Source organism: Leptosomus discolor, chromosome 9 (assembly GCF_034619465.1).
Source record: "Leptosomus discolor isolate bLepDis1 chromosome 9, bLepDis1.hap2, whole genome shotgun sequence".
In the NCBI taxonomy this organism is placed as follows: domain Eukaryota; kingdom Metazoa; phylum Chordata; class Aves; order Leptosomiformes; family Leptosomidae; genus Leptosomus; species Leptosomus discolor.
Genome location: NC_141399.1, coordinates 46,242,957 through 46,268,820, shown reverse-complemented (window position 1 = coordinate 46,268,820; position 25,864 = coordinate 46,242,957). Strand labels below are relative to the sequence as shown.

General features: G+C 41.7%; 1 protein-coding gene across 1 annotated transcript in view; it reads right to left on the bottom strand.

Moving 5' to 3' along the window:
* ATRX (ATRX chromatin remodeler) overlaps window positions 1-21,500 on the bottom strand; it is an 84,064-nt gene extending 62,564 nt beyond the window's left edge. The window contains exons 1-6 of the mRNA XM_086470216.1: window positions 21,456-21,500; window positions 9,340-9,452; window positions 6,907-6,962; window positions 5,123-5,175; window positions 3,330-3,454; window positions 1,927-2,046 (exon numbers count right to left, since the gene is read on the bottom strand). Coding sequence (XP_086326342.1) covers window positions 1,927-2,046; window positions 3,330-3,454; window positions 5,123-5,175; window positions 6,907-6,962; window positions 9,340-9,452; window positions 21,456-21,475 — 487 coding nt within the window. The 5' untranslated portion in view covers window positions 21,476-21,500. The remainder of the gene's footprint in view (window positions 1-1,926; window positions 2,047-3,329; window positions 3,455-5,122; window positions 5,176-6,906; window positions 6,963-9,339; window positions 9,453-21,455) is intronic.
* Window positions 21,501-25,864: the final 4,364 nt, after the last annotated feature.

The following is a 25,864-nucleotide window of genomic DNA, read 5'->3' as shown; positions in this document are numbered from 1 at the left end:
TTTTACCGTCTTGGATAAGAGCATTGGGATGCCAGTAAGGTGAGAGTTCTATTACTACTACTACTTCCAATACAAAAAGGACGTATAACTCCCAATAAAGATGCAAAGATGCACTCCACAAAGAACAAGACAGACTGGCGTTTTTCATTTTATTGTTATTTTTTAATTTACTTGCACTGTGCATAGAATTGAGGATCTCCAGTAGCTCGGACTACAAGCTTACCTACTTAAACCAGCAATGCTGAACGTGGTACGTGCACAGGCTGGGCACCTCGTTCTAGCAGCAAGAGAAAGCCAAGGGCCATTTCATGTAGCTCGAGTTGCTACATGCAGGTGTAGCATAAACGGATCTGCACTACCTCTTCTGTGCAGGACACAAAACAAAACAGGTTTGATACATTCCTAATCCAGCTGCTTTTGTGGTAGCCTGCAGTCCTGTCCCTCGCCTGGCTACCCTTCCTGGTCTGGAAATGTGGACAACACAGGAGCAGGCAGTACCTATTCCACTCCCCTGAAAGCTGACAGGAGCTTAACACGCGTACTGAACAGCTTTAAAATCAAGTCAAAAGATTATCAGCAGTGACACGGATATAGCTGAGCCTGCCCTGGATAAAGATATGGCTTAAACAAACTCTTGATGTCCCTTCCAAAACTATTATCTTATGTCAGGCACCAGTACATGAGTAACCAGCCCAGGTACACAAAGGCAGGCCTGTAAATTCTCTAGGGATGGAGGAAAAAGGCCCTGGAAGGGCAGGTCATATGAATTGTCCTGGGGATGCAGACGCAGGCCACAAAGCTCAAGCAGAGGAGTCCTATCTTTTTAACACTATACCCCTGAAGATTTCTGTTGGACCTGTTATAAAATTGTTATAAACACAAACGGAAAAAACATTCCTATATGCCGAACAAGACATCGTGCATGAATAGAACGGAATGCCTTTTAAAGCTTAATAATTTACAGAAAACGTCAATGCTCAAAATGTGTTTAAAACCATGCATGAGCCCGTATGTATGCACAAGCACATTTCCACACAGTCACATTTTACTCCTCTTCAACCACAGATGGAGAAATAGCACTTATTAAATTACAATGAGACTTTAAAAGAGAGCTAGTATTTCAAATGATACAATGGGAAGAATGAAGAGTGTGTACAAGAGCTGTCTGAATACCCTGGGTACTAACTCGAGGTGTGTGAACTAAGGTATTGCTAGTAGTAGTAACGAAAATATCTGCCTTCTTGCTGGCTACTTTATACATAATCCTCCCTCTCCTTTACTTTTTGGAAAAAAATGAGATGAATTTCTGTTATCACTATAATCTGCCTGACTTCTCCGTTTTAGCAGCAGCTATGGAAAGCCAACTAGCACGGCAGCTTTTCAAAGATAATCCCTAGAAGGGCCCACTGGTAGGGAATTTCCCACAATTTAAAAAACAAAACAAAAAAAAGTCTTTGAATTGTTAGAGGGTTTAGATTTCTTGTTAGCTCGCTGGTTGATAATATACCTATACATGTCCCCACTCAAACACAGTTGCTTTCTTGGCGAGTCAGCGAATGTTCCCGTATTGATGGTGTTCCAATTGAATTCCTTAAAAAAGGAATACCTGTAACACCTGATCGCAACCAAGCCACTGTTCTGAATACAAAGCAAGAAGGGTCCATATGGAGTACCTAGTGATGCATCCTATAGCTACTGAAAATACGATGTTTAATGAGAACTAATCTTAGCTTTCACTGCTGCATTGCAGGGGCAGCAATGGAGGCTAATTTCAGCCAGCTAGAATCCTTAATGAACAAAGAGCCAGAAGAGTGGAGGTATTTTTAGGATAATTTATTAGAAATATGAACAATTTTCAGATGTACCAAATGTGGTCATAGGCAACAATTTAAACACGTTTTAATAAATGCTTTAAGTTGTATTTACCTCCACGCTTTTTGGGAGCTTCAGGTTTCATTTTAACGGTATTTCTGCTTCTAAATTCAGGCCCTTTAAAATCATCTTTGTCTTCATTCAGCACTGGCTCAGGCTGTACAACCACTGTACCTAGAATAATTTTATTTAGAAATTGGAAACCATTACACATCCAAATGAAGTGCAAAAGTCCTGTTTAAATAACAGCCCACATAGTACCTTAAAAAAAAAAAAGTGCAATCTGTTGACTAAAACGCAAAGTTTTGAATGCACAGATGTTCACAGAGAAACAAAACCAAAAGAAACCCACCACACACTTCAAACTACATCTGTTTTGCAGTTGCAGGACAAAAGCCGAAGACTGAACGGGCCATGAAGAGCAAATTCTGCTCTCTCTGCCCTGATGTGGTATGTGCAGAAGAGGACTGTCACACTGCTGCATCTATGTAGTGCAGGAATTTGCAGTGCAGTGCTACAAATAAAGCACTTAAATCTATCAAAAGCCTTAGAGTAACTACACTCTTTCCTCTCTCTTTCCCCCCTTCTACCCAGTTTCCCTCATCTTAATTTATTTCAGCATGAAATAAATGAAAAAGCAATGGAAGAAAACCTGTTTTGTCTTTAACAAAAACCAGAAATTCACTTTTTTATTTAAACAGAGAAGAGTACTAATCAAAATTAATGTGAATGAAAAACCATCCTTCCTGCTTAAGAGCTCAGTTTTAACACTTTTTTTTGTGAGGACACTGGAAATAATCTAACACCCTGAAAGAAATGATTTTAAGGTGACTGCTATTTTAAATACTGCCACTCCTGCAGGACACAGTAGCGGTCCCTCCAATTTTTCCTGTAACTTTCATAGGTACAGAATGGAAGAGATCAATCAAACTCACACTACAGTTAAGAAGAGCAGGATGTAGGGTTAATAGTATTAACTGTTTTAAAAGGCTGCTTAAAAATAGATCTAATAATGGCTTTGCCCTCCCAGATTTAGTTTTGCTTTTGTTGATCTAATGGTTAACAACCTCAAAGACAAAACAGTAAAATAAGTAAGACTTGCAAGTGACAGAGTTTGAGACTTCTACAAAAGGACAGAAACAGATTACTTCCCCTGTTTCATGTTGGTTTTATACAGATGTCAGTAGACATCTGAAATTAAGCCACCAGCACATCCTGGTGTACCCACAGACTTAAGTACGCTGAGTTCAAAACTAAAGGCGCTTGGCTTCCTCTTCAAAATGTACGTGCGGGGGGGTGTGTGTGTTTGTGCACTAGCACGTATGTTTATATATAAAAGCCAACAGGACCTAGGACAGGCATTTTACGAAAACATGTGCATTCTAGTTCATTATTTACGCTGCATCATAATCTTGGCTAATGTGCTGAATTCAGAAACGAAGACAGACATGAACTACCTTTAGGCAAGCTTTGCATATCAACATCGTTTTCTGAGTTTTCATTTGAAATATCTTCATTTACAGTTTCATCTAAGATTTGTTCATCATCGGATCCAACATACTTTGTTACAACTGTAGGTTTCCTGCACAGACAGAAAAAAACCCATACGATGACAAATATTACACATTGCAATACAGGTAAGCTTGGTGCTTTGCAAGCAAACCACCAAACTAATTGGGGAAACCAACGTTCTTTCTAAAGTCATGTAAGACATTATGAGGTGGGATGCTCTGAGTTATTACAAGTAAGTTGTAGGCTAATTTGCTTCTTAGAAATAGGAATTCTCCCCTCCTATGTGAAATAAAAAGATAAACTATATTTTTGTTTCACAGGCTTGCCGTAGTTTCTCTTTTTGTAAAATCAAGGTCTGATGTGTTTTTAAGAAGGTATGCAGGGAAGTCACGTTTCTAGGGAAAAACCCTACGTGAAACAAGTGAACGTCTGCTCAGGAATTTTACACATCGTTCCAAGTTTAACGGGCAGGGCAAAGAGAGCACAGAGATACTAGCAAATGACAAAAAGCAACTTGGCAGAAAAGATGTTTGCAAGGAAATAAAGGAAAGGCAGAAAGAAATTAAAAAGCTGACTCTTGAATAAAAGGACCAGTTGCCAGAATTCCACACAAACATAATTTAGAACAGAAGCCATGAAAATTCATGAATTTACTATGTCAGGGCAGGGGGAAAAAAAACAAAAAACAAACAAAAAAAAAACACCACAACATCGAGAGCATATTTTTCAGTAGTCTGATGGTAACACGTGAACTACTGCAGGATACTGGTTTTGTCAGTATCAGGCACAGTATGATAAATGCATGAGTGAAAGTACCTTTCGTGATAGATAGGAAGCAAAAAACCAAGACTGTAAAAATGATATAAAGAAAAAAGTTCAGCAGGACACTGGATTCAGAAGATGAGGGAGAAATTAAAGCCAAATATAAAACTACACTTGCAAATATGGAATCAAGACAAACAGAAAAGGGAGAAGGAAGAATATTATTTAATTCCAGCAGACATAATAAAATAACCCTGAAATAAAAAGGAGAGTGAAGAGAGACAGACACTTGTAAAGAGCAGTAAGAAGGCAGTTGTTGAAACCATGCATTTGAAAGAGCTCACCTATCTACAGAGTACACCAGGATTTTTAAAAAAAGTCACGAAGGACGTAACTTGAATGAGCATCAGCTGAGAGCAAAAGATGAAAAGGAATTTTACTAGGATGAGTCTGCTGTTACTTAGGTCAAAGTTAATTTGCCTCCTGTAAGTTCAAACTGGTTGGTAAACAGCTATGGCCATAGTTTTTAAACCAAAGAGCAACAAAGGATGAAGCAGAGATACAGCAAGTGGCAGTTTCTGTGCAGGACAACTTAACACCACATTTTGATTCTACAGTCTCCCAACAGTAAGGTACATAAAGCCCTTTGTCCGTATGACCCCATTTACATTTTTGGAAGAACCCTGCATGTCGAAATAGCAGGAGTGAAGGAACAACTGTATAAATACCTTTGTCCTGAAGAGACAGGCTAATCTTTTTTCTTTGTTAATAAAAATTAAGCTCTATGATCTTAAGCTTTGACCCTGAAAGATGGTTTGAATTTTAAGTGCACTATGAGGCATTTATTTCACCAACCCTCTGCTAACTTAATGTATTTACACTGGTGTATACTACAAGTATCTGGCATAGTGCATGGACTTTTCTATAGTTTCACATGCCAACAAGGAGTTTGTTCATTTTTCTTTTCCAAACTGACCTTTTTGAACGTGACGATCCTAAGGATTTGGCTCTTTCTGAGGAACTACTACCCTGAAAACAAGAAAAAATTAAAAAGTCAAGACATTCGCGACCAAGTGACCTTTCAACAAAAACAGCTTCTTACATTAACTAGAACACATCTCAGAAGTCATGAGCGCTCTTACCAAAAAAAAAGGCAGGAGAAGCCTTAACAAAAGGTGAATACACACTATTTCAATAGTCACGTCAGTGCAGTTAAACTAAATCTACAGAGTTTCAGATCAGTAGTAAAGACTCCAAAAAGTCATTATTATTTTTAAAACAGACATAAAACAGCTGTCACCAAACTCTAAGTCACTGATGCTCACCAACCTCCCAGTGCATACATCTCAAAAGGAATTAAGAGAGGGCACTGTTCTAAGTTCAGGCATTTGGAGAGAAACACTGCCCGTATCTCAACCACCGAGTCTTCATGAAACTGAGGAAATTCTCTCCTCCCAGATCCCCACTTGCACTGCCTGCTGAACGTGCCCTCGGCTTTCTGGAGAAGGGATTGAGAATGGCTCGTGGTCACTGGCCGCTCCTAATCACTGGGGCCTCCTGCTTCCCGTACCTTCCCTGCAGCATTAACTGGCACGACCAGCACTGGGAAGAATGGCCCAACTCGCACCTACCCACCCCCCTCCCCACTGCTGTGCATTTGCACTTTTTTACAGTTCACTGGGATTTCTCACATCACTTAGTGCTGCAGCAGCTTAGGCAGGTCTAGGAAGGTTTTTCACGCAATGTGAAGAAACCATCATCTTTCCTGCCATACAGACAGGGAGGGCTCGTGAAGGCTGGCACTAGGGAGCTATCGCTGCTCCGCACCCAAGAGCTGCCAGCAGAACGCAGACACTTGTCATCTGGCTCATCTGCCAGAAAGGGCTAGATGTCTTTACAGGAAAACTGATTTTTCAGAAATTTGGGCACACGTATCATAACTAGGTTTGGGCAGTATCAAATAAATACCTGCATTTTCTGCAATAAAGGCAAACTAAGGCAGGACTCTGGCACTTGTGCTTGCTCTACATATTAACATACTGTCAACCAGAACGCATCTGGCAGGAGAGCGGATATTAATAAGACAAACCACATAAAAAATGTCTTTGATGTATATAACACACCATATAGAAGAAATCTGCTCATGTTTGATAAAGATCCTGTGTTTCCATCTTTTTTTCTTTTTTAAAAAAGGAAGCATATTTGCCTGAAAGGACAACTAAGGACCTACTGTTATTCGAGTAACAGAGTGTAAGTGTAAACAGGAGGTAGAGACCAAGTCTCTTAAACAAAACGAAGTAAGAGCCTGTTTACACATAAGTCAAAGAATATACTCAATCTTAATCAATTAACAACATTTTGCATTTCTTCACAAAAATGCAACTGCATACCTCAGGCAAGTAAAAGCTAACTCTAAACTGTGTTAGAGACATTTTTCCAGAAAATACTGTGCATCAGAAAGACAGTTAAGTTGTCCAAATAAATTCATGTATTTTGATAATTTAGAAATAAAGAAGTGGGGCGAACAACAGGATTGCTTGCATTGCAGGCTACCACTCCAAATTTAATTTTTTTTTTTTTTTTTTTTAACAGTATTTTACGGCTAATATCTCTGCTTAGCAGATATGATGACATTTACTGCAAAAAGACAAAACTCTTCAAGTATTTATTGTAAAAGAAATAAAGCAAACTCAGCATTTCCTATACTAGCCATTCTGTACTAGTCAGGCAACTAAAATTCAAAAGCATTTTCATTCCTACCTCTTCTCTAGTGTTCTCCATTGAAGACTGACTGCTTTTAAGTTCTCTACTTTTACCTGTGGAGAGAAATTAAAGGAATCCACTGAATCCAAGAAATACTAAAAGTTCTTCACACTGTACATCACAGCACTGTTTATGTTTCACCAGCGTGAATAAAGGTGCCTGTGTGACTTTCAGAGACAGCCTGTTGCACAACAAAACATAGCCCACTGTACGGCATAAATTTCACAGAAATTATTTAGAAACGACTTTCACTTAAGCTGCTGACGGGCTGAAAGCCAGCCTTCCTGTTGGTGAAGAAATACCAAAGAAACGAAAGTGGAACTGTATATGCACAAGTATTACAGTTAGTGCATTTTTTTTAATCTCTAAACTTTAAATATTTTCTCTTAACACATCTTGACATTAAAAACATAGTATTGAATCCGGGATCACGGAACCACAGAAGAAAATCCCATCTGATACAGAGTACGATAAGAGAATTCCCATTTCTTGATCTTGGAAACTGTGGAATATAAAACCTGAAGACATGCAACCTATCAGTATCTGTTCTATGCACCTGTCCAGGTAATGGAAGGGAAAGTTTCAAGTTCAGTGATTCAATGATACTTGTATGAAGCTGCTCAAAAGGCTCAGTAATAGCAGTATTTTCACAGCTGCACTGCTGAGAAACATGCAAGTAAAGTGGCGGTAGAATTACACGACACATCAAGACCATTTGTGATTTTAACCTAAGATTGCTAACGCTCCAACTTGCTATATCATGAAACTTCAGTTTTGCCATTTCTGCATGTGAAGCTGAGGTAGAAGGGAATAAAAAACGGAAACAAACGTTTTGGTCCTTTTAAGTACCTGAAATTTCTTCTCTGGAATATTACTGGCATTCCCCTATTCTGAGGAAAGAACCTGAAATTTGGAAGAAGGCTGACATTTCTTCTGGAGACTAGAAACTGCCCACCTTCTGCTCTTGACCAATTTTGCCCAAGCAACAAATCCACGGAAAACACCAGTTTGTTCATGCTCGGTAGAGATGTCTTTGATTCTGGCAGCTACAATCTCTGTAGCTTCTGCATTCAGCCTGCACACGTCCTACTCCCAAAACCAACTGAGCACGCTTCCACTGTCAGTTCCTACGTGTGACTGGGCTGCACACGCAGCACCCCCACGGCAGGGCTCACTGCAGCTCCTACTGCAGCCCCTACCGCTGGTCCAGCTGCACAGGCCCCATCCACTTCAGGGCTGTGAGCCCACAGGATTTGCCCCGTGACTGCCGCTGCAGGGCAGGGGCCGGTCACTTGAAACAAGAGCAGGAAGCCAGTCTCTGCTACGCTCATGGTGATTCTCCTGCTGGCACCCATGCAACGTAGAGGAGGGACATCCAATTCAAAGGCAGAAAGGATAAAGAAACATTATTAAGGCTGTATAATCGAGTACCCAAAAATTCAGAAAAGCCAGAAGGAAAGTAACTGGTGCAACTTCACTTTGCTTATCCTTCCTAGTATGATGGTACAGTTCAGTTCCACAGCAGTGCAAAAGATGAAGGGCTCAGCAAGCAACTGCTTCATATTTCAATTGACCTGTGTGTGTGTGTGGCAGGGACATGTTCCAACTCTCTTGAGCCACATTTAATCATCTTCATCACCATCTCCCTCCTCACAATACCCTCCCTGGTAGTTCACATATCCTCCAAATGCTGGAACAAAACAATTTCCACTACTATACAAATCTAATTTGGCCCCAATCACATCTATCACTTGTACACTGAATGAGCACCCTATGGATTTTTAAAAAAAAAAAAAAAGCACAGTTGCTAAAGACACTATTATTATTCACAGAAAGTTGGGAGGGAAAGTAAATTTGCAGTTCATTCAGGCATTTCATAATATTTAAGTATTTAATTCTCAATTTTTCAACTTTAGTATCTTCTTTTTTAAGAAATAAATTCTGAGATCTCAAAACCAACACAGAAACATGTCTGCTATTAATTAGTAAGTGCTCATCAGCAAAATCTCACTTTGACATGCACCTACATCACAGTTTAGTTTATTATTCTGCTGAAGTATCATACGAAGAATTTCCTTTTCCTATGTTAACAGTTCAGTTTGATGCTGACACACCGCACTTACACATTCAGGAAGATTGAACGAGGATCCTCTAGCACAGCAAATACATGCACGTCTGTCATCTCATGTTTCATAGAAGGCAAATTACCAGGAGAATTAGCTTTTTTTCACATTTAGAAAAGACTCAGAATTGAAAGAAATATTGTATCAAAGGCCTATTGTATATTTATTACGATATCACCACCTAAATCACATTAGGACTTTGCATAATTGGCCCAGTGAAGCGCGATATAGTGAAAAAGCAACACTAAGTTATTTGACTTTAGAATCATATATACATTGAAAATAAACCCATAAAATGTCCTTTTACCTATGGTTTTGTTTTTAGATAGTGCTGGAGGAGAGTTTGCGTCCTCAGATTCTTCTGATGAGTGAGCCAGGAAGTCATGAAGTTTCTGCACCAATGTATTCAACTTGCTTTCACTGTTAAAATACAAGTAAAACCAGAAGTTACCCCTATATCTCACTCTAATTTAGCAAGCTTGAAAGAAATTATGTTTAATCTCAATACATGCCTACAAAAGAAACTCAGTGACTGCTTAAACATTTGTTTCTGCAAAAGAATATCAAAGTAAACAAAACCCATACAATTTTCTTAAACCCTGAGTAAAGTAATAGGTGCAGCCTTGTTGACAAGAAAAGCACTAAAGACTCTGTTAACAGTAACAATAAAAAGCCTATTTTAAATAGTTTTTACTGCTTAGTATTATTTACAAAAGTCAAGAAAGTCTGAGTGGTAATGCTGCTATGACATGAAGACAGTGATAAATGAATTTAAGATCCTACTTTGTCAGTAGCTGAACAGGTAAAAACAATAAAATCTTTATTTTATTACCAAAACGGGGATATAAAACACTAGCAATAATAGCAGAACTTCACCTACAACCTTAGAAACAACCAAGTCCTTTGAGTATCACAGATCAACATGGTTATGCAGAGCTCATATGAAATCAGCCATGGACATATACACTGTGTATCCAGTATGAATTTTGTCAAAACCCAACCACGTAGGATCCGATCATTTCTTGATCTGTTTGTACGAGTATTCATAATTCATTTATAAAAAAATATTACCCTGGGAATTTACACTAGGCAGTTTTAGACACCAGGAACTGTTAGTCTTCTATATGTACTCACTACAGTAAAAAGGCAACACCTTTATCCCACGCTTTTGTTAAAAAGCTTAACCACTTCATAATTTACATGTTATTCCCTCTCACTTTAGGTTGTTTATTTCAGATTTTCTCCTCCCAAAGTTTCTAAATGTCCTGAGACAAGCGCCTTTTTTTCTAGCTGCAAGCACACTGACCGAGGCCAAGGGCAGCCACCCTTTCAGACCCCCCCTCCACCACGAGTCACCACTCTCAGCTGTTTGTCACCCCTGCCCTCCTGGACGCTATCAGTCCTCTAAAATCTGCCAGCTGCCACGGCTGAGTCATCACACCTTATCTGCTACCAGATCCGGGTCTTCAAACTGCTGAACTGGCTACCCTCTCCATAAGTTAACCCAGTTAAAGACCACAGGTTTCCACCCTTTCCACTTTGATCTCCCCAGCACATTCAAATAGTCCTCTGATAGCAAGAAGAAATAAGATTTCCTGTCCCTGTTTTACAGGTTGTAGAAACTTTTGAATATTTATCAGAAGCTCAACCCACTCACCTTTACCATCTCTACTATTTCTCTTAACACATCAATTTATCAACTTCTGACTTTCAATTTAACACTTATTGCTAAAAACCAAACCCATCTGTTTTATAAGGACACGCAGGTGAGCGCTCTCTTAAGCAATGAGTGAAAGGGTATCATCACATGAATGCAAACGACTATTCAAATCAGTGAAAATAACCACACATAAAACAGCATAAAACACCCATTTAAAAAAAAAAAAAAATATCTGTAATTTCTTTAAATCTTCCCAAGTACTCAAAATAAAATAGCACTTTGTAGTGGAAAGATTTTCTGCATGAGCAAAGGACACTTTTCTTTTGAGACTACACACATCCCATCAATCACTTCAGCAACTTTGAAAGCGAGCATAAGAAAGCCTGTTTTACTCTCAAGTGGATCTTAACATTTTTCTCTCAATCTGTCTAAAAGTCTTCCCCTCTCATTACTGGGCTCATGCTGCTACACAATTGCCAGTCTCTAAACTTGTGCTTTTTGTCATGGATGGAGGGCATACTTGGAAAAGATTAGAGAAGATGAGAATGCTACACATCAGTTTTAACAGACTCCATGTTCTACTTTAGAAGGGAGATTTAATGACAATTTATTCACATTACGTTAAAAAATAATTAAATAGTTGTTCACAATTATTTCATAGTTAAAGTACATAAAAAGATTTTATACACATTCCAGACGGTCTGAAGAACTAATGCACATTTAGAAAGGTCACAAAAAAGCGCATTTTTGGTAGTAAAACCAAAAAACATGTGGAATTATATTAATTTAGTTTATAAATAACTTGTTTTGGTAACAGCACTTTAGAAAATGGGAACTGTAGATGAGCTGTTATTGTTTTCAACACAAAGCAAATTCAGAACAGTATGCGTGTGTCTGTGACTAACACTTGGAACGCTATCTACTACCATGCAGTAACTTATCCAAACTAGCCTCACGTTACCGTTTTCAGAGCAACACGCTCATGTTGACAAACAACAACCAAAAAAAAAAAAATCTACAAACTAATACTAGAAAGTCTTCTCATCTTGCTTTTCCCCTTGATCATTCAGCATTTTGTACCATAAGCCTGTACTGTATTACGGAATACCAGGTCAAATGTAAGTAAAGGTGTTACACTTACTATACTTCACCACAAAGAAATTTTAATTTAGGGCAACGCTTTACCTGGTTTTGTACAAAAGCAATTTTATGTCATGCATTTAGAGTTGAGAATATACTATCTATAATCTTTTTTAAAGCTTCTACTGCAAAATCCTTGTTCTTTGTAATATATTAATAGACCCACCCACTATTAAATTCATCACAACCTACAAAATGTGTATTTTTTAAAAAAACATAGCAGCCTAAAAATTCAAAACCACCTCAGAAGCACCAAGAGAAGCAAGCAGCCTCACTACCATATAGCAACAGTCCCTACACTATTTGCCAGCGCTTCCAGGCTTGCATGCAGCAAATGGCTTCACCATCACCCTAGAGCTACTTCAACGCTGTTTAGCCTAATTAAAACACGAACGAAAGGAGGGGTGTCCTGCTATTATTGGTTTGGCCATGAACCCGATTTATGACCTTGGGAAACTTGTAAGAATACCATTTCTTACCTGAATTCAGAGCAAGTGCTGTAATCTTAAGATAGTAAATGCCTGGCCCTTACTACGATTAAAAAACCTTACATCTTAGGCAAGCCACATATTAGGCTAAATGACACCAGAAATCAGTAGAATATACAAGAAGAAAACGAAGGGACACGTGGTGTCCCCATCTAGACACAACAGACTTAATTCAATCCGGCCATTGACTTCTGTCCCCTTGTACGTGCTGACCTGCATGGCGTGGCAAGGGTTTGCATGGCAAAGGTTCTGGTGGCGGGGGGGGCTTCTGTGAGAAGCTGCCCAAAGTTGCAGGGGTGGCTTCTGTGAGAAGCTGCCCAAAGCTCCCCCCATGGCCGACAGAGCCAATGCCACCCGGCTCCAAGACGGACCCGCCACTGGCCAAGGCCAAGCCCATCAGCGACGGTGATAGCACCTCTGGGATAACGTACTTAAGATGGGGGAAAACAACCACTGTGCAACAGCAGCTGGGAGAGAGGAGTGAGAATACGTGAGAGAAACAGCTCTGCCAACACCAAGGTCAGTGAAGAAGGAGGAGGAGGTGGTGCTGGAGCAGAGATTCCCCCACAGCCCCTGGTGCAGACCACGGTGAGGCAGGTGGTCCCCTGCAGCCCGTGGAGGTTGGTGGTGGAGCAGATACCCCCCTGCAGCCCGTGGAGGTTGATGGTGGAACAGATACCCCCCTGCAGCCTGTAGAGGTTGGTGGTGGAACAGATGCCCCCCTGCAGCCCATGGAGGTTGATGGTGGAGCAGATACCCCCCTGCCAGATCAAGTGGATACCTGGAGGAGGCTGCAACCCCCTGGACAGTCCACACTGGAGCAGTCTGTTCCTGAAGGACTGCAGCCCATGGAAAGGACCTGCACTGGAGGAGTTTGGGGAGGACTGTCTGCCATGGGAGGGACCCCACACTGGAGCAGGGGAAAAGTGTGAGGAGGAAGGAGCAGCAGACGAACTGACCGCAGCCCCCATTCCCAATCCCACTGCAGTGCTCAAGGGGAGGAGGTAGAGAAAATCAGGAGTGAAGTTGAGCCTGGGAAGAAGGGAAGGGTGAGGGGAAGGTGTTTTAAGATTTGGGGTTTATTTCTCATTACCCTACTCTGACCTGACTGGCAATAAATTCATTTACCCGAGCAGAGTTTTGCCTGTGACAGTAATTGCTGAGTGATCTCTCCCTGTCCTTATCTCGACCCACGAGCCTTTCATTGTATTTTCTCTCCACTGTCTTGCTGAGGAAAGGAGAGCGATAGAGCAGCTTTGGTGGGCACCTGGTGTCCAGCCAACGTCAACCCACCACACTACTTCATCACCTGTTAGCTAATGAACATGCTTCTGCAAAGTGAGTCAAATCACCTTGGACAAATAAAATTTTAAGGAACAGTTTTCATTTGGATCCAACTTGCCACACATTGACGTGATCATTCTCTCCAATGGCAGGTGAGATGCTGAAAATTCATAGCCCGGGCAGGGGAAAGAGCAGGACTGCCCATTTCAGCAGCAAACCCGGGTCCCATTGGATTGTACTGTGAAACTGCACTGGAAAAAACTCGTTATTGCGCTCATTTTCTATCTACTTTCTTCAGACACTTCAAAAATGTACGTGGGGAACATCCCAGTTATTGTCAACATCTGGAAGAATAGTTTTAAAACTGTTTTCTTTAAACAAATGAATTTCTCATTCTTCCACAGGATCCTACCAACTTTTAGCCTAAATAAGCGCCTCTCATCCGAATTTCAAGTCACTCCTGAAAGTCAGGGAAACAGGAGTGCTTTCCAGCTTTTCATCTATCTCAATGTTGACAAATAGGCTTTTGCAGAATTTTTCCTATCTTAAGTCCTCACATTCCTTAAATTCAACAATTGTCTAAAATTTTTCTATGTTTAAACTTTTAAAATAGTTCGAGGGCACATCTTTACAGTTGCTTCAAGTTAAGTCTCAATCACTTTTCACTTCTGAAGTTGAAATTAAATACAGCAGAGCAACAAGTATTAAGCAGACAAAATTAAACAATCCTTAGGAAAAAAAATTAAAGACAAATAAAAACAGATATGCTTTTAAACTGTCGGTCTGTAGCCTACCATCCTCTGCTTCAGACCGTACCCCTACGTGACTGACAGAAAACCAACACCACACAGTAAAAGTCTGAATATTTTAATTAAGACAGTGGGAAGAGGAAGAGAAAGAAAAAGACTATGTCTGCATTAGAACACAGGAAGGTTTGGTGCTGATGACCCAATATCCACGCTGCATACATCTCAGTAATTCACACTAGGTGCAGTCTGGTTCTGCAGACTCAACAAGCCCTAACAGCTGGGGGGCATCAAGAATGCCGGAGCACATCCTTCAGCTTAGTTCCACCCAGAAGGAATCCCGTTTGTGCACACCAAGCCCCCCTCGCACTATCAACAAAACTGAATAAGCAAGGATAATCCAGAGACTTTTTGCAAAAATGCACTCCATTCAGATGCTAATAGGGATGGACCCAAAGTTCTGAAGATCAGAACATGTTCTTCCAAAGCGTTTCTATACCTCATGTGTTACAAACATGACCATATTTTAAAATTACAGGTTTATAGTAAATAAAGCTGAAATTGATGTTATTTAAACCAATTTCAAAAGTGGTACTAGGCATACTTTTTTTTTTCCCCCAAAAAAACCCATATAATTCCCTTTCATACTACCTAAGCCTTGATATATAATCAGGACACTATTCTGTCACCTGCAAATCTTCATAAAAGTTTTTCCTAATGAGAAGGAAAAGTGTTAGACTTATCCATCTCAAAGATTTCAGTTACAAGGGCAGAGCCTACATAGCCATTTCGTCAAAACATGGCAATACTGTGGTTGAACACACACAAATGAAATAGCTTAGGACTGCTGGAGAGTGGTAGACAATAAAACCTAAACTAGAAGTTGTTTATTTTCTTATTCCTTATCAGAAAAGGAGTGAACACACCTGCAATATTGTAAGAAGCCTACTTCTCTCAGAAAAAATACATAACCAGAAAATAAAAATCAGCTTACCATTGTATCGGTTGAACAAGAACATGGTTTTAGAAAGGTAGGGGAACAGAGCACTTCTATCCTAGCGGTTGTTTCTTCAACTTAACAACAGTCTTCCAAGGGCAAAGCAACATGATATTGTATGGCCTAAATCATATCAATATTTTGTAACTTATTTATACTGATATACGAATTACACCCAAACAAGTGAGGTTTTACAATCAGGATTCACACAATCTGTTCAAGTTGGCACAAACCGGCTCTACTGCCAAAGGACACAAACCCTCGTGCCCCGACACACACACCTGATGCCACCCACGCTCTCACTTCTCTCCTTTCTCCTCCACTTCAGTACAAGTATTCGCTTTCACCTATGCACAGAAACAGATCCACATCAAGAGCAGCCATTTCTTCTACCAAATCTAGATAATTTCCCTAGTCCAGCCCGCTGCTCCTTGGTACGAATGCTTCTGCAAGCAGAGGCGACGACGGTCTGAGCTGGGGAGGAAGGGGCTGTAACTACAGCAACACATTATGTGAGCTGGAACTGTCACGCAGCAGCAAAATGAGAGTTGGTCAGGTAAACGGCACCAAGGGTCACAGAATCATTCAGGGTGGAAGGGACGTCTAGAGGTCACTCAGCCCAACCCCCAGCAGAAGTAGAGACAGCTACAGGAGGTCACAGACAAGGACGTCCAGTCAGGTTCTAAGTACCTCCACGGATGGAGGCTCCACAACCTCTCCGGGTGACCTGTTCCACTGTTTGACCATTCTCACGGTAAAAAAGTTCCCTTGTGTTTAGTAAGTTTCATGTGCTACAATTCCATCTAAATCAGATACAGTCAGAAAATACCCAAATACCAAAGCTCTGGCTGAAAAGAGATGCAGGCACCTAGCACTTCATCGAACTCAGAGATTCTATGCTTAAGACTTCATTAACACAGGTTCACTCTTTTACTTTGTTTAGAACCGACTTTAAATCCACAGGGGCTTAATCAAATGATTCCTAGTACAGTTGAAGATACTCGATTATGTGGATGAAGTAACTTTGGAGCGTAAGTATAGCATAACAGGTTCAGACAAGTAAACAGAATTATTCTCCTCCAGACACACAAGGGGAATAAGACAGTGATGGTTCAAAGTCACTGAGAGACCGTTTACTCTGTTCAAGGAAGATTACACAATTTCTTTTTGTTGAGATGGTATCCAAACAACCATACCACGGTTTGGCTGAGATTAACCATGCTTCACTAAAAAGTGAAGAATTATTTTGTTTTTTAACCTGTTTCTTTAATGGGAACTAAAAAAAAAAAAAAAAAAAAAAAAGCTAAGACAAACAATCTCATTGTTAGGTTGGCTCGAACGCCACACAGAAGTCTGTAACTTCAATGGCAAAACAATCTGCAAGCTGAAGAAGACTGAAGTCAACCACTTGAAAACCTAAATACGGTATTTTCACCTTCATGAGACAAAAATCATGGCAAACTGAATAGCTGGCTACATGAATTCAGGAAAGGAAGCTCAAACTACCATATATAATATACAAAACAGTTGTATTTCAAAAGCTTAAACATGCTTTGTTTAAGGGGAAAGAAGGGCTCCACATCCAACAACATGATGCCCCTCTAACTGCCTTCTCTTCTGCTTCGTTTGCCTTCTGCCTCCTGGAGTTTGTCACAGATTCTCAACGAGACATCATTCGCTACAAACTCTGTCTCAGAATTAAAGCTTGTCCCTTCAAGATTCCCAAATATTCCCAATCAGGTTTGCCACAGGTTTTGGGGGTCGTAGCCCATTTGAAGCATAGTTTTTTATTTTACATGATAAAAGTCACCTCAGTTTGCCCCACTGTTAGTCCTGAATTTATTGCCCCATTTTTTCGGTTGTGCTTTACACGACAGACGTATTTGCCCAACAAGGCTTCTACAGCTGAACCTACCAAGACTTACAGTCGGACCTACTAAGACAGACTTTTCAACAACCGTGCACCTTTCAGACTTGCAAATAAACTGGCTCAATAGCACTCAAGTCGACACTGGTCACCAACCTGTGTAATCAAGTTCTTGTTTTTTTCCAAGGTTTCACTCCTTTTCTAAAGGGAAAAAAAAAAAAAATAAAAAAAAAAATCAACATCAATCAGTTGGCCATCTTGAATGACAACTGCCTAGTGGCTAGATGTCGTAACAAAATACGAAAGCTTTATACTCTTCCTTCAGTAAATCAGGGTACTTTACCTACCAGCCTTTAAAGTCAATCTACCACCTTCCATTATTTATTACAAAATTATATATTCCATATATACTCCAAAAACCATTGTCACTGAACTGCTACGGTTTCTTTTTCTCTTCCTGACTCACCATGGGAAAAACTTGCCACTGACCTACCCGTGAACTGACTCGTGTTTCCCAATCCCCTGCAGGTACAAGCTGAGCTCCAGTGACACAAAATGTGATTTCATGAGGTTCAGAGCATCCTTTGGCTTTCCTGTTTATGAAAGACACATCTAGTGATCCAATCTAAAAACGCCCTTTGTCACAGACTGCAGGCCTCTGTTTTTACGGTGAACATAGCACATTTTAGAATTATTTTTGATATTTTCTTTTGGTGAGGTATATCCGTGTGAAAAGCACTAACTTTTCCTCCCTTCAAGCAGAGGGTGCAAGTGCTCGTCTATAACAGAAGCGGGAATTTCAAGTTTCCACAACGTTAAGGCCATCCTACTGCAGAATTTGTGTTATACGCTCCTTTGTCCCACTGAATTATTTCAGAGAAAATGAAGATACCTTCAGTTAAGCCCTATAAAGCCGCTGACACAAAGTTCACAAAACCCTAACAGAGACAGTATTGTACTGAAACAGAAATACTGAAGTCGCTGCAGCAAGTTCTTCTCTTGGAGGATTTCATTTAAGCAGCGCAAACACGTCGGCTCTGGGGCACATCTGGCACAGAAGGCGACAGCCAGCCTAACGTTTTGCTCTCCTCGGGGGAAGAGTCAAAGAACTCACTTATGCCCATTCCACCCGACTGTGTGAAAGACAGCGAACTGACATGGTACCTTCAGTGAACACGGGAGGTTGCTACTGACTTGCTTCCAATTAGGTTGTTGTGGCATTAAGTAACGTGCCTCAAACAACCCTACGTTATCACTCTGAACAAAGAAATTCAGCGACTGAGAAAAGCAGAATTTTAACAAAAATGTTGAGACCAAGTTACCAAAATCTCATAGTGAAAGTTGAAAAGCCTGAATCATAAAAACCCCAAAGTTTATTTTGCCAACCTAAAAAAATCTCATATCACTCCATTGACTAGCAGATGGTTCAAGTGAGTAAGATTCAAGACTTGTCACCATCTTCTATTGTTGTGCTTGCTTTGTACAACGTATGAACTGACTGGTAGGAACAGGTCAGGTCACTACGACAAAGATTCCTCCACTTTAAAAAAAAAAAGTTTTTGGGGCAAAAGTTGTAGAGAAATCCTTATAAACATTTACAGAGGCAGCATCTTTTATTTTTTTTCTTAGTAAGTTACTCCAGTTTTCATCATTCCAAACTTCTCGTCCCAGACATGCGAGACTCCTACATTCTTAACATTAAATAAAGGAATTCCTTACAACAAAAGTTTAAAACTTCACAGCCAGCAGACTAGTATTGTCTGATTATTTTCCTTTCCAACGCTGCAAGTCTATCTTCCAGAAGTGCTGGGAAAAGATTTTTCCATCACAATGCTATTGTTTGCATACCTTCCAAAGAATTCCAACAACAACCTCCCAGCTTTATTTCTGCACGCATCCCACATGAGCAAAACTGCAGAGAGCAGCCGATGAAATGTGTAGGGTGACAGAAATGCAGGCAGCTGACAGGCCAACAGGACTTGTTGGGAATGGGAACGAGGCGACAGTGTGTGTGTGTGCGCTTTTTTTCTTTCCCCTCTCATTCTCTCCACCTCCAAATTTAAGTAGACCTTGAACTGACAGAAGATAAGAGAAAGCCCATGCAACGCATTCATCAGCTTATAACCCTGAAACCACGGTACCCTGCAATGTTAGGGGGGTTCTCGGCGCGGAATTGTTCTTGTAAAGTAACAACAAACTGTTCAGGATGAGCTCTGTATAGGATGAGAACGATAAAAAACTTTTAGACTGAATGAAGACTGAGTTCATGAACAGAAGAAAAGTTTGGAGCACCAAAAAAAAATATGATGTGCACCTACTTAAAAGTAGTTTGTCACAGGGCCTGCTCCTTCCGTGGGACAGATCCAACCCAAAGACTACAAACAATCTCAGATCTATTTTGTATGTACTTTTTGCGCTTCAAGATGATTTTACAAATAATCCCCAACAATCCAATTTACTGTCCTGCCTGCAGGTAATCTGAAAACCTGCATGTAAAATATATGACCTTCTGTATCCTCTTCCACTGAAGCACCAACTAAAGCAGCCCCTTGGCACCAACGCTAACTGTTGCACTAATGACAACGTAAGAATACGGAAAGGGTTAAGTTCCAAACCCTCATAACGTAGACCAGGAACAAGTGGCTCAAAAAAAGACAAAGCAGCATGTTGGAAAACTGGGAATAAAATACAACAGAGTAAACTAAAAAGCAAAGCGGTTCGAATGGAAGAGCATTTTTCAGAATACATAATGCTAATTATGCCTGTAAAAGAGTCAATAAATATTAGTAAGCAGATCTTTTTGCTACATAAAGATCAAACTCTACCTCAATTTTGAGGGACTGGGGAAGAAAAAGGAGAAAGGCCCTTAATCAGTATTTCAGCCTACACACGAAATAATTGATCCAGCACAAAAGTGGTTTAAGCTGTCAAAGTACTCGAAGAACAAAAAGAGGAGAAAGTGGGAGCAAGAAAGGGGGAAAGATGGACAATCTCTATCCTACAAAATAAGGAAGAAAACATGTGCAGAAGGAACTGCTATCTGTTGGGAAGCCAAGCACCACATACTGGATATTTGCAATACTCATGTCTTACATCCAGCACGTGATCAAGATCAGTAACGACGACAACCTTTCAAAAAATCTCTTTCTGTTAGTTAGAAGCAGGTTACACATGCATTACTTCCTCAGAAATATTAAGGCTTTAAAATCAAGCAATACACAAGGCGAGGAAAACTACCAATCCTTTAGCTTTTGGCTGAAACTAAACAGTAGCTGTAAACTAGTTGAAATAAGTCTTAAAACTAGGGGATGAAGATACACAAATATGACCACAGAAAAAACTGTATCCGAGGCTCAGTACTTAAGTCAGCGTGATGCTTCCCTTCCTTAACGCTGATTTTGAAGCCACATGCAACATTCATGAGGGCCAAGTGACAATACTTTATTGTTTATATAGCGCCTTCGGCATCTGGAGTATTTGTGGCTGATGGGCTGCGTTGAGCCGACCCCTTGAGATACCGATGAACGGAAAGCATCGAAGCCAACTATTTATTAATAGTTTAACATGGCGCCTTTCTTAACGCTGACTTTGCTCGGGGTTTTGTCAGCTTACTTTACGCAGCAAAACGGGCGCCGTTCGTCATTATTTAGCCCGGCAGCAGACGGCTCCTCAAGGGTAGAGGGAGATGTTTGTAAACCAGCACGAAAACAGATCCTCCACGGGGGGACCAGCGGGAGAGGAAGGACTTTACTACAGCACAGACACGTGGGGCGGGGGCGGACGACGGGAGGGCAGATCCCCGCGGCAGCCACCAGCGCGGGCACGGCGGCCGATGGCGGTGGGAGATGGCGGCCCCGCCCCTCCGAGGCCTTCCCGCCGCGACGGAACGGGACGGGACAGGACAGGGCGGCCCCTACCCAACCCGCCCCTCGGGCCCGGGCCCGGGCCCGCCGTGCCCGGGGTAGAAGGGCGTGCGGGCCGCCGCTGCTCAGGCCGCGGCGAGACGAGACGAGCGCCTGCCGCCTGTCTGCGCCCGGCCGCCGCCGCCTCCTCCTGCGCTCCCCACTCGGCCTCCCGCCCGACCTCCGTCAGCGCCCGCCGCCCCGGGTCCGGGCCCGGGCCCATCCCCGCCCCACCCCCGCCGCGGGCCGGGCCGGGCGGTGCAGCCGCGGAGGCCGCCCGCCAGCAGCAGCCGCCGCTTCCTCTCGCCGCCGCCCGGCAGGGGCGGGTTCCGGCCGTACCTCGCGGGCTCCGCGGACATGTCTCCGCCGCCGCTGCTCGGTGCGGCCGGCCGGCCCCGATCCGGGCTCAGGCGCAGAAGGGAGACAAAGCCGTTATTGCCACCATCGCAAGCTCCGCCGCCATCTTATCAGAGGGAGGCTGAGGGAGACCTGCCTCCTGCCGCCTTCCTCCTTCGCCGACTCCCATTGGCTCTTGGCCGCCCCCAGCTATTTTCTAATTGGGCGGCTCCGACGTGGCCTGTTGCTAGGGTCGTTCACGTCACTGTCCCAACCTTCCCCGCTCCGATTGGCTGGAAGGTGAGTTACATCACCGGCAGGGGCCTGGCGTCACGCACCAAGTGCCGTGACATCATTTCAAAACAAAGTGTAGTGACGACTTTGCCCAGCAGGGGGCTCCAGCCTACGGCTGCCCTGACGGCCTCGGCCATGGTGGCGGGAACCAAGCGCACACGCGTCCTGCAGGCCGCAGCGGGAGCCTGAGGGGCAGCAGCCTGAGGGGCGGCAGGAGACGGAGCCAGCGGCGACAGCGAGGAGGGGTCTCGCCCCAGCCACCCCCATTATCGATAGACGACCACGGCTTCGGGCAATTCTGCGACCTGGGTTCAACAACATCAAGTTAACGACGGCATTTAAATACGTCAGCCCTACCCAGCGTAACAGTGACGCCGTCCAAACTCCCCTAAGAGCACCAGAATGACTCTATTTCTCTGCGGGAACCAGCCATCGAGCTCCAAGCTGACCAGGACACGAGCACAAAAGCCAGCTTTGGAGGAGAGAGCTTCCCAAGTACAGGATAAAGACAGCCAGACGTAACGTTAAGCTAGACCGACAATTATCGAGGTTGAACTTGAACAGCGCCCAAGTGCTAGCTAGAGCCCAGCTTTACTAGAATTTGGGGTTTTTTTTTTAAAACAGAAAGTTCTTTAGATCAGGAAACGCATCTTGGCAGCTTCACGTAAGTATGCCAAGATAATTTTCCCTGCTTGTACTAGCAGCTTCTACATTCCTGTCAGATGTTAAAATGTGTATGAAAAGAAGAAGATTGGAATATGTCCCTATTTGGAGGGAAAGAAGTTACGTGCTTTTGTGAGAAGGCTTTTACCAAACTCCACTGGCTGGGGTTTTCATGTAAACTTCCATCTCCCCACATGACCAAAACAGAGCGAACCACCATAACCAAGTCCAGTACCGCACAGAATCCAAAACAGGTGACAAGTATTACTCACTTTTATAAAGACAACCAGTTTTGAAAATTAATGTATTTTTCTGCAGAAATGAAAAAAAAAAACGTACCAACTCACCTGGTGTCATAAACCAATGTGCAAAATACAAGAAAAAAAAAAAGGGAAAACCTTGTCATCTTTATAACTACTCCTTAATACCTATTTCATTCTAAAAGGTCATAATAGAATAAACAGCATTTTTGCACTTCAGCACATACATATCCCAGGGAAATTCTACAAACTGGTCTAAACAGAATTTGCTTTAGAATTTAACTTTTTACCCAAGAACTGCACCCTGTATTTGCTGAATTTTAGCAACACCAAACAGCAGATTTAACAACAGCTTTGTTAACAAATGCTATCTCATGGTCAATGCTACAGTTTTAAAAGACCAAAACATCACCTGCCTTCGATCTAAGTTTTAGAAGGAAAAAAAAAAAATCTGTATTAACTGACTGCTACAAATTCCATTAAAAAACTGCAAAAAGCCATTCTACATTTTTGCCACCAAACTGATTAACTAAACCAGAAGCATTACCTATTCTTAGCTCTGGATTAGTATTCCTGTTGTGTGATTAAAATAAGAACACAAAACATTTATTTTCCTCTTCAAGGCATTTAGTCTGCTTTATGGAGTAACAGCCTACTGATTTAGAGTAACTACATAGACACATTTATTACTATTACCCTATAATACTTTTTCATTTTACTATTTCCTCGGGAGATGGAAGAAGTTTAAAACCAACAACATTTATTTGCCTCCAATTCATAACTTTAGATATAAGTTGCACATGAAAAAAATCCAATTGTGAGAAAAGATCAAGACAAAGTAAGAATAGAAATGTTTCCACCTCCCGACAATTTCTGCAGAAGATAAAACCTGACATGCTCATGAGGTTGTCAAAAACAGGTTGTAGAAGCACACCAAAATCTGCACATGGACAGATATTGGGCACATCCGTGGCGACACACTTTGCACAGCTAACATACCTACAGTGAAGCTGCCCCAGCGCACAGCGCCCTACTAAGAGACACTGCTGGCTGCTCCAATATACCTGGAAGAATGAGGATTCAGAGCTTAGTTTGCAGGACAAACCAAGGGCCATGGTAGAGTCTCATCACACTGATTATATTTTTTCATAATGATAGTAATTAGTTTTCTTAAGTAGATATTAGCCTACTTTTAAGAAAACGGCTGAAAGACACGTACAGTTATCAATTGACAAGAGAATATTTTAATAACTTTATGTGCTCCTGACCTAGAAATACAAACTGCATATACATATTTTCCAGATTATTATCTGTGATGAGTAGCACAATTAATCCAGAACAATAAAACACTATGCTTAAATTCATTTTAGAGGAATGGTCAAGACCTGAGCTTTTAAATGGAACCGACTACATGCAATGAAACTCATTTTCTATTCGTCAGACAAAAAGCATGATAAAAACTGAAAACAGATGACTGCTTGCTCAGGAGCCTGGGTTTGTTCTATGTTTTGCTGTTATTCTATTCCCCTTAATAAAGTTCAAAGTCATGGTGTGGAAACAGTTGAGTAGTGGTTTGTACTTGATAATTAAACCCTCCCAGCATGAGAAAGCTTTAAACATCAAGGTTCAATACAGAAACAAAGAGCCAGTACTTTTCCAAATCCTTTGTGAGAATTAATTTCTCCGAGCAGATGAAAACACTTTGAAATTTTAACTTTTTAAAAAGTTTCATTTCAGCATAAGTGATTTTCTGTTATATACTAGCTAATCTTTTAACACACGCTTTCAGAAACCATCACTAATAAACCACAAAGACCACTCTTTTCTCCTGACAAAGTCTGGCTACAAGATGCCAAGATCTAGCATAATCTGATGTCGTGGGCAGCATATCCAAACAAGCATAAGCAACTCAGGCATCTGATTTTCTTTGGATGTTCCAAACGTTTAGAAAGTTAAGCAATTGACTTTCTTCAGTACTTCTAGAACTTCTACTTTGATTTCTCAGGAATATAGACTAGGAATAATAAATAAACAAACCACTGTAAAGCTTACTTTTACACTTTTTTAACAAGGCTCAGCATAAGCCTTGCTGCACATTTAGGGGGACTTGAGTTGTGACCACAAAAAGCACCTACATTTTCCCCAGGCAGCCACCATTCCATCCTGTTCCCCCAACACGGATGGCTACCCCACGGCCTGCCAAAAGGTTTAACTTGTTCTTACCCTCACGTCTAACGTGTACCTTAAACCACGCGATTGCCCACGTACACTCGGCCACACGGACGCCGCCAGCCACGTGATTAATTAAGGTTATTTGCATGAGCGCCAAGCCATACAGAGCAGATGCAGAGGTGAGCACATTTCCCATCTTGCGGAGGACTAAGCAGTGCTGCCCCTGAAGAGCAGGGGCTCGTGAAGCACCTCTGCCAAAGGCTGACCTGCAGGAATGACGACCAGGCGCCACCATGAAGCAGCACGCTCCGGGCTGAGCACTAGCATGGTTTGAAGACAGGAGCTGCCAGTAAATCGTAGATAACACAAATCGTTACCTAGATTAATCCAATTAGATTTACCATCTTGCCCTGGGCTTGGCTCATCAGAGAACTCCCTAAATTATTTCTAGCTATTATTCCAAAGTGGTTTTAAAATAGACCACAGCCCCTTCTCAAAAGCAGTAAAAGCAGCAATCTTTGAGGCCAGCCACACTAACAAAACCACACAGTCCACTTTCAGCTACAGAATATACCATTTCCTCCTTTTATTACAGTAAGTGTTTTCTAAGTGCGAGCTTTTACAGTACTGAGCTGTTTGATGACTCACCTTCTAAAGCTGGCCTCATCAAAATCCCAGTTTTAGCACACCAGTTCTCGAATGCATTGCCTCTTCCACCTTTCTTCTACCAGTCCAGAGCTGTATCACGCTAACTAGTAAGATGCACGTGCCAATGGTCCCAAAGACTCACGCTGGGTACCTGTGATAGCTGGCCATTACCTCTCAACTGCTGCACAAGTCAGATCTTTCTAGAATTGCATCCTCTCTAAGCCTGCTACAGGTCCTTGCAAGCACTCAATCATCTTCTGCTCTGCTCTCACACTTGTTCCCTCCTCCATGCTCTCCAGTTTCAGCCTGCAGAGCAGAGACTGTTGGAAAAAGGAAGCCTTATTTTCATTTGGTATGTCATCACAGAAAAAGAGC